The 8953-nt window shown below is 57.7% G+C and overlaps 1 protein-coding gene across 2 annotated transcripts in view; it reads left to right on the top strand.

The window, feature by feature from the left end:
- LOC310964897 (uncharacterized protein) overlaps positions 1 to 6089 on the top strand; it is a 7923-nt gene extending 1834 nt beyond the window's left edge. The window contains exons 2-10 of one of the 2 annotated variants that reach the window (XM_083938206.1): positions 1 to 105; positions 613 to 681; positions 783 to 872; positions 1142 to 1322; positions 1522 to 1803; positions 2163 to 2287; positions 2437 to 2980; positions 4071 to 4526; positions 5710 to 6089. The exon at positions 1 to 105 is cut by the window's left edge and continues 98 nt beyond it. In XM_083938206.1, the coding sequence (XP_083794332.1) occupies positions 1 to 105; positions 613 to 681; positions 783 to 872; positions 1142 to 1322; positions 1522 to 1803; positions 2163 to 2287; positions 2437 to 2980; positions 4071 to 4526; positions 5710 to 5906 (2049 nt within the window). In that variant the 3' untranslated portion in view covers positions 5907 to 6089. Of the gene's footprint in view, positions 106 to 612; positions 682 to 779; positions 873 to 1141; positions 1323 to 1521; positions 1804 to 2162; positions 2288 to 2436; positions 2981 to 4070; positions 4527 to 5709 lie in introns of both variants that reach the window. The other variant, XM_083938205.1, reaches the window with a different exon arrangement.
- Positions 6090 to 8953: the final 2864 nt, after the last annotated feature.

The raw sequence follows: 8953 nt of genomic DNA, 5'->3' as shown, positions 1-8953 counted from the left end.
CATTATGGGATGCTGGAGGACTTTGTTTCCATGGTGACTGAGGCCGTCCCCCAGCTGCTGACGGAGCGACAGAAGAGCGCGCTGCTGCGGGCGCTCCGAGCCAAGGTCAGCCGTGTTTCCACTTCCTGTTTCTATTTCCACTTCCTGTTTCCTGTTTCTGTTTCCACTTCCTGTTTCCTGTTCCTGTTTTCTCTTCCTGTTTCTGTTTACTGTTGCTGCTCTGTTCCCCGTTTCCTCTTTCCTGTTTCCTCCTTCCCGTACTGCTTCCTGTTCCTGTTTCTGTTCTGTTTCCTCTTCCTGTTCTGTTTCCTGTTCCTGTTCTGTTTCCTGTTCCTGTTTCCTGTTTCCTGTTCTTGTTTCCTGTTCCCTGTTTCCTGTTCCTGTTCTGTTTCCTATTCCTGTTCTGTTTCCTGTTCTTGTTTCCTGTTCCTGTTCGGTTACCTGTTCTTGTTCTGTTTCCTGTTCCTGTTTCTGTTCTGTTTCCTGTTCCGGTTCTTGTTTCCTGTTTCCTGTTCCTCTTTCCTCTTTCCTGTTCTTGTTTCCTGTTCCTGTTTCCTGTTTCCTGTTCCTGTCAGCCCGGTGACTTCTTCTTCTTCTTCTGTGTTTCTTCAGATGACCCTCTGTGACTCCGCCCCTCAGACCGACCACACCCACCTGGACAACGTCTGCTCCACCTCTGAGGTAACGTGAGACCGTCAGTGGTGCATTGTGGGATTTGTAGGAGCAGCCTGTGTGTGTGTGTGTGTGTGTGTGTGTGAGACGCTCTTCTCTGGTTCCAGCAGGAAGTGGTGTTTGGCTCCGCCCTCCTGTCACTCATGTCAGACTTCCTGTCCAGGATCGAGCAGCTGTTTCCTGTTCCTGACTTCAAACAGGTGCGTTACTAATTTATATCATAATTATATTTATACAAACTATTATAATAATTAGACATAAATCTGTGTGTGTGTGTGTGTGTGTGTGTGTGTGTGTGTGTGTGTGTGTGTGTGTGTGTGTGTGTGTGTGTGTGTGTGTGTGTGTGTGTGTGTGTGTGTGTGTGTGTGTGTGTGTGTGTGTGTGTGTGTGTGTGTGTGTGTGTCTCTGTGTGTGTGTGTGTGTGTGTGTGTGTGTGTGTGTGTCTCTGTGTGTGTGTGTGTGTGTGTAGACTGCTGTGTGTCTCTTTGATGCTCCTTCAGCTGTGGATCAGTTTCTTCAGGAGACTCAAACAGACGAGCTGAAGGAGCTGCTGACCAATCAGAGCGAGGCGCTGCTGACCAATCAGAGCGAGGCGCTGCTGACCAATCAGAGCGAGGCGCTGCTGACCAATCAGAGCGAGGCGCTGGGAGGTTAGTGATGTTATTGTTATTATTATTATTAGTACACATGCACCACAGGTCTGTCACTGATTTAAACAGTATTATTGTTTTTATTATTTATTTATTTTAATGTTTTTAATATAATGATATTTTTTGTTGTTGTTTTGCTCTTAAATATAATAATTTAAATATTATAATTTTTAATGTCATTAATGTTTCTGTTGCTCAGTGTGTGCGGACACGGCCTGGCCCCGCCCCCTCTTCACCAAACGGACCAATCGTGAGCCTCCTCCCCACACTGAGGACCAATCAGAGGCCGGCGCTGACGTGGAGCTGGTGAAGGTGGAGGTGGTGGTTCTGACGGAGGACGAGGACCCGGAGGAGACCGTGGTCTGTCAGGTGGGCGGGGCCGAGTGTGATGTCACAGCTGAGACTCTGGAGGAGGACACGCTGGTTTCTGATAGGCTGAAGGACTCACCTGGGACCTGTGCCGACCAATCACAGGACAGGGGTGAGACACACGCACACACACACACACACATACACCCACACAGACACACACACAGAGACATACACACACACACAGACACACACACACACACACACACACACATACATACACACACACACTCACACACACACACACACACACACAGACACACACACACAGACACACACAGACAGACACACACACACACACACACACATACACACACACACACACACACACACACACACACACGCGCGCACACAGTCACACGTACACACACACAGACACACACACACGCGCGCACACAGTCACACGTACACACACACACACACACACTCAAACACACGGTGTTCTTTCTAAGTCCCGCCTCTTCTTCACAGTCGACCAATCAGATCACAGCTGCTCTGAGGTCACAGCGAACGCCCTCTACAGCATTTCCCATAATTCCCAGCGGGTGGCGCACAAATGTCCTCGGTGTGGGAAGTGTTTCATCTACCGCTCTCAGGTGAGTGTGTCGCACCTGTGCAGGTGAACCGGGACCACCTGAACCACCGGGACCACCGGGACCACCTGAACCACCGGGACCACCTGGCCCACCAGGACCAGTGGGACCACCTGAACCACCTGACCCTCATGTGCCTCTCCTCTCCACAGGTCATCCGTCACCTGCGCACCAATAAGTCCTGCAGGTGGCCCTCGCCGTCGACCGGAGCCGTGGACCTGCAGACTCCACCTGAAGCAGAGCCCCGCCCCCCGGAGCCCCGCCCCACAGAGCCCCGCCACCCGGAGCCCCGCCCCCAGGAGCCCCGCCCCTCCAGGACCGACACCTGTTTCCAGTGTAACGCCGCCTTCAGGACCAAAGGCGAGCTGCTGTCGCACCAGCGCAGCCACCGGGCCCGCCCCGTCTACCAGTGCGCCCAGTGCGACAAGGAGTTCCACCACCTGTCCAGCCTGACCAATCACAAGCAGACGCACCTGGAGGGAGGCGGCTTCACCTGCAGCAGGTGTGACAAGGTGTTCGAGTCTGCCCCAGAGAGAGACGCCCACCGGCTGCAGCACCGGCTGCCGGACCTCAGCTGCACCGTGTGCGACCAGACCTTCAGCTCTCAGACGCAGCTGCTGAGGCACCTGCAGGCCCACTCTGTGGAGGGAGCCCAGCCCCGCTACTGCTGCCGCTTCTGCGACCAGACCTTCTCAGGTAAGGACCCGGGGGACCCTCCTCAGGGGGGCCCTCCTCAGGTGGACCCTCCTCAGGGGGACCCTCCTCAGGTGGACCCTCCTCAGGTGGACCCTCCTCAGGTGGACCCTCCTCAGGGGGACCCTCCTCAGGTGGATCCTCCTCAGGTGGACCCTCCTCAGGGGGGCCCTCCTCAGGTGGACCCTCCTCAGGGGGACCCTCCTCAAGGAGGTACTCCTCAGGTGGACCCTCCTCAGGTAGACCCTCCTCAGGGGGGCCCTCCTCAGGTGGACCCTCCTCAGGGGGACCCTCCTCAGGTAGACCCTCCTCAGGTGGACCCTCCTGAGGTAGACCCTCCTCAGGTGGACCCTCCTCAGGGGGACCCTCCTCAGGGGGACCCTCCTCAGGTGGACCCTCCTGAGATAGACCCTCCTCAGGTGGACCCTCCTCAGGTAGACCCTCCTCAGGTGGACCCTCCTCAGGGGGGCCCTTCTCAGGTGGACCCTCCTCAGGTGGACCCTCCTCAGGGGGACCCTCCTCAGGTGGATCCTCCTCAGGTGGACCCTCCTCAGGGGGGCCCTCCTCAGGTGGACCCTCCTCAGGGGGACCCTCCTCAAGGAGGTACTCCTCAGGTGGACCCTCCTCAGGTAGACCCTCCTCAGGTGGACCCTCCTCAGGTGGATCCTCCTCAGGTGGACCCTCCTCAGGGGGGCCCTCCTCAGGTGGACCCTCCTGAGGTGGATCCTCCTCAGGTGGACCCTCCTCAGGGGGGCCCTCCTCAGGTGGACCCTCCTCAGGTGGACCCTCCTCAGGTGGACCCTCCTCAGGGGGACCCTCCTCAGGTGGATCCTCCTCAGGTGGACCCTCCTCAGGGGGGCCCTTCTCAGGGGGACCCTCCTCAGGTGGATCCTCCTCAGGTGGACCCTCCTCAGGTGGACCCTCCTCAGGTAGATCCTCCTCAGGTGGACCCTCCTCAGGTGGACCCTCCTCAGGTGGACCCTCCTCAGGTGGACCCTCCTCAGGGGGGCCCTCCTCAGGTGGACCCTCCTCAGGGGGGCCCTTCACAGGTGAGTCCCCAGACCTGGTTGCTGACCCCAGTCCTCTTGTCCAGGTGTGACGCAGCTCCGGATCCACCAGCGCACGCACACGTCCCGCTCGTTCCGGTGTGAGCAGTGCGGCAGGACGTACGGGTCCCTGACGGGCCTCCAGTCCCACCGCGCCAGTCACGGCACCGAGAGCCGCTTCCTGTGCCCGCAGTGCGGCAAGCGCTTCAAGACCCGGGACGGGCTGGAGGGCCACCTGAGGACGCACACGGGGGAGCGGCCCTACCGCTGCCCCTACTGCCCCAAAGACTTCACCGCGCTCGCCGGCCTCAACGTGCACGTGCGGCGGCACACCGGGGAGCGCCCGTACGTGTGCACGGTGTGCGGGAAGGGCTGGCCGTCCGGGGGAGACCTGCAGAAGCACATGAGGACCCACACCGGGGAGCGGCCCTACGTCTGCCAGGACTGCGGCAAGGCCTTCTCCATTTCCTGTCACCTGACCGAGCACCGCCGGATTCACACGGGTAAGGAACGACCACGGGGACCATTCTGCATCCCTGCTGACTCATGTTGGTCCCTGCTGACTCATGTTGATCCCTGCTGACTCACCTGCTGACTCATGTTGATCCCTGCTGACTCATGTTGATCCCTGCTGACTCATGTTGATCCCTGCTGACTCATTGTGATCCCTGCTGACTCATGTTGATCCCTGCTGACTCACCTGTGACTCCCCTGCTGACTCATGGTGCTGACTCACCTGCTGACTCATGGTCCTGACTCATGGTGCTGACTCATTGTGCTGACTCACCTGCTGACTCATTGTGCTGACTCATGGTCCTGACTCACCTGCTGACTCATGGTGCTGACTCACCTGTGACTCATGGTCCTGACTCACCTGCTGACTCATGGTGCTGACTCACCTGTGACTCCCCTGCTGACTCATGGTGCTGACTCATTGTACTGACTCATTGTGCTGACTCACCTGCTGACTCATTGTGCTGACTCATGGTGCTGACTCACCTGCTGACTCATTGTGCTGACTCACCTGCTGACTCATGGTGCTGACTCATGGTGCTGACTCATGGTGCTGACTCATGGTGCTGACTCATGGTGCTGACTCATGGTGCTGACTCACCTGCTGACTCATGGTGCTGACTCACCTGCTGACTCATGGCGCTGACTCATGGTGCTGACTCACCTGCTGACTCATGGTGCTGACTCATGGTGCTGACTCACCTGCTGACTCATGGTGCTGACTCATGGTGCTGACTCATGGTGCTGACTCACCTGCTGACTCACCTGCTGACTCATGGTGCTGACTCGTGGTGCTGACTCATGGTGCTGACTCATGCTGACTCATGGTGCTGACTCACCTGCTGACTCACCTGCTGACTCATGGTGCTGACTCATGGTGCTGACTCACCTGCTGACTCATGGTGCTGACTCATGGTGCTGACTCACCTGCTGACTCATGGTGCTGACTCATGGTGCTGACTCATGGTGCTGACTCATGGTGCTGACTCACCTGCTGACTCATGGTGCTGACTCGTGGTGCTGACTCGTGGTGCTGACTCATGGTGCTGACTCATGGTGCTGACTCGTGGTGCTGACTCGTGGTGCTGACTCATGGTGCTGACTCACCTGCTGACTCACCTGTGACTCGTGGTGCTGACTCATTGTGCTGACTCGTGTGTGGTGTGTGTGCAGGGGAGAAGCCCTTCTCGTGTCCAGACTGTGGTAAATGTCTGAGGAGGAAGTTTGATCTGAAGAAACACATGTTGTCTCACAGCGACGTGCGTCCCTACGCCTGCACTTCCTGTTCCAAGAGCTACACCCGCCGTACACACCTGAACCGCCACCTGCTGACTCACAGCTCACCTGCTGACTCACAGCTCACCTGCTGACTCACCTGCTGACTCACAGCTCACCTGCTGACTCACACCTCACCTGCTGACTCACACCTCACCTGCTGACTCACAGCTCAGCTGCTGACTCACCTCACCTGCTGACTCACAGCTCACCTGCTGACTCACACCTCACCTGCTGACTCACAGCTCACCTGCTGACTCACAGCTCACCTGCTGACTCACACCTCACCTGCTGACTCACACCTCACCTGCTGACTCACAGATCACCTGCTGACTCACACCTCACCTGCTGACTCACACCTCACCTGCTGACTCACAGCTCAGCTGCTGACTCACCTCACCTGCTGACTCACAGCTCACCTGCTGACTCACACCTCACCTGCTGACTCACAGATCACCTGCTGACTCACAGATCACCTGCTGACTCACACCTCACCTGCTGACTCACAGCTCACCTGCTGACTCACAGCTCCCCTGCTGACTCACCTGTGACTCAAACCTCACCTGTGACTCACCTGCTGACTCACCTGTGACTCACCTGCTGACTCACAGCTCACCTGCTGACTCACAGCTCCCCTGCTGACTCACCTGTGACTCAAACCTCACCTGTGACTCACCTGCTGACTCACCTGTGACTCACCTGCTGACTCACAGCTCACCTGCTGACTCACCTGCTGACTCACAGCTCACCTGCTGACTCACCTGTGACTCACCTGCTGACTCACAGCTCACCTGCTGACTCACCTGTGACTCACCTGCTGACTCACACCTCACCTGCTGACTCACCTGTGACTCACCTGCTGACTCACACCTCACCTGCTGACTCACCTGTGACTCACCTGTGACTCACCTGCTGACTCACCTGCTGACTCACAGCTCACCTGCTGACTCACCTGTGACTCACCTGCTGACTCACCTGTGACTCACCTGCTGACTCACCTGTGACTCACCTGTGACTCACCTGCTGACTCAGCTGTGACTCCCCTGTGACTCCCCTGTGACTCCCCTGCTGATTCACCTGTGACTCACCTGTGACTCACCTGCTGACTCACCTGTGACTCACACCTCACCTGTGACTCACACCTCACCTGTGACTCACACCTCACCTGTGACTCACACCTCACCTGCTGACTCACCTGTGACTCACCTGCTGACTCACCTGTGACTCACCTGCTGACTCACCTGTGACTCACCTGTGACTCACCTGTGACTCAGCTGCTGACTCACCTGTGACTCACCTGTGACTCACCTGTGACTCACCTGTGACTCAGCTGCTGACTCACCTGTGACTCAGCTGTGACTCACCTGTGACTCACCTGTGACTCACCTGCTGACTCACACCTCACCTGCTGACTCACCTGTGACTCACCTGTGACTCACCTGCTGACTCACCTGTGACTCACCTGCTGACTCACCTGTGACTCACCTGTGACTCACCTGTGACTCACCTGCTGACTCACCTGTGACTCACCTGCTGACTCACCTGTGACTCACCTGTGACTCAGCTTTTTATGTTTCTGTAATATAATAAATGTCAAATGTAAAAATTAAAACATTTAAAGTAAACAAATATTTTTGTAATTAAAGAAAAACATGATATTAAATATTTATTTATTGTTTATTTCAACATTTTGCTCGTCTTTTGTTGATGATGTCATGAATGTGATGATGTCATGAATGTGGTGATGTCATGAATGTGATGATGTCAAGAATGTGGTGATGACGTCATTAATGTGATGATGATGTCATGAATGTGGTGATGATGTCATGAATGTGATGATGATGTCATGAACGTGATTATCTAAGAAGTGAATTTCTCATGTCAACATTAAAATAATAATATTATTGATTTTTAATAACTGATGTTTTTTGTGTCGGCTCGTTTTTATTAAAGCTGTTTTTAATATTTTAGACTTTTAAACTTTAATGTGTCGCGTGAGTTTAAAGTTGCTGCTGTTGCTGTTGCCGTCCCAGGGGCGTTGCCATCAGACGTTGTCGTCCTCAGGGCGTTGCCGTCCTCTGGGCGTTGCCGTCTTCGGGGCGTTGCCGTCTTCGGGGCGTTGCCGTCTTCGGGGCGTTGCCGTCCTCGGGGCGTTGCCGTCTTCGGGGCGTTGTCGTCCTCGGGGCGTTGCCGTCCTCGGGGCGTTGCCGTCCTCGGGGCGTTGCCGTCTTCGGGGCGTTGCCGTCCTCGGGGCGTTGCCGTCTTCGGGGCGTTGCCGTCTTCGGGGCGTTGCCGTCTTCGGGGCGTTGCCGTCCTCGGGGCGTTGCCGTCCTCGGGGTGTTGCCGTCTTCAGGGCGTTTCCGTCCTCGGGGCGTTGCCGTCCTCGGGGCGTTGCCGTCTTCGGGGCGTTGTCGTCCTCGGGGCGTTGCCGTCCTCGGGGCGTTGCCGTCCTCGGGGCGTTGCCGTCTTCGGGGCGTTGCCGTCCTCGGGGCGTTGCCGTCCTCGGGGCGTTGCCGTCCTCGGGGTGTTGCCGTCTTCGGGGCGTTGCCGTCCTCGGGGCGTTGCCGTCTTCGGGGCGTTGCCGTCTTCGGGGCGTTGCCGTCCTCGGGGCGTTGCCGTCCTCGGGGTGTTGCCGTCTTCAGGGCGTTTCCGTCCTCGGGGCGTTGCCGTCTTCGGGGCGTTGCCGTCCTCGGGGCGTTGCCGTCTTCGGGGCGTTGTCGTCCTCGGGGCGTTGCCGTCCTCGGGGCGTTGCCGTCCTCGGGGCGTTGCCGTCTTCGGGGCGTTGCCGTCCTCGGGGCGTTGCCGTCCTCGGGGCGTTGCCGTCCTCGGGGTGTTGCCGTCTTCGGGGCGTTGCCGTCCTCGGGGCGTTGCCGTCTTCGGGGCGTTGCCGTCTTCGGGGCGTTGCCGTCTTCGGGGCGTTGCCGTCCTCGGGGCGTTGCCGTCCTCGGGGTGTTGCCGTCTTCAGGGCGTTTCCGTCCTCGGGGCGTTTCCGTCCTCGGGGCGTTTCCGTCCTCGGGGCGTTGCCGTCCTCGGGGCGTTGCCGTCCTCGGGGCGTTGCCGTCTTCGGGGCGTTTCCATCCTCGGGGCGTTGCCGTCCTCTGGGCGTTGCCGTCCTCTGGGCGTTGCCGTCCTCTGGGCGTTG

The sequence above is a fragment of the Echiichthys vipera genome (genome assembly GCF_963691815.1).
Source record: "Echiichthys vipera genome assembly, chromosome: 23".
NCBI lineage: Eukaryota > Metazoa > Chordata > Actinopteri > Perciformes > Trachinidae > Echiichthys > Echiichthys vipera.
The sequence above is the reverse complement of the archived record's forward strand: the minus strand, read 5'-3'. Positions and strand labels throughout refer to the sequence as shown.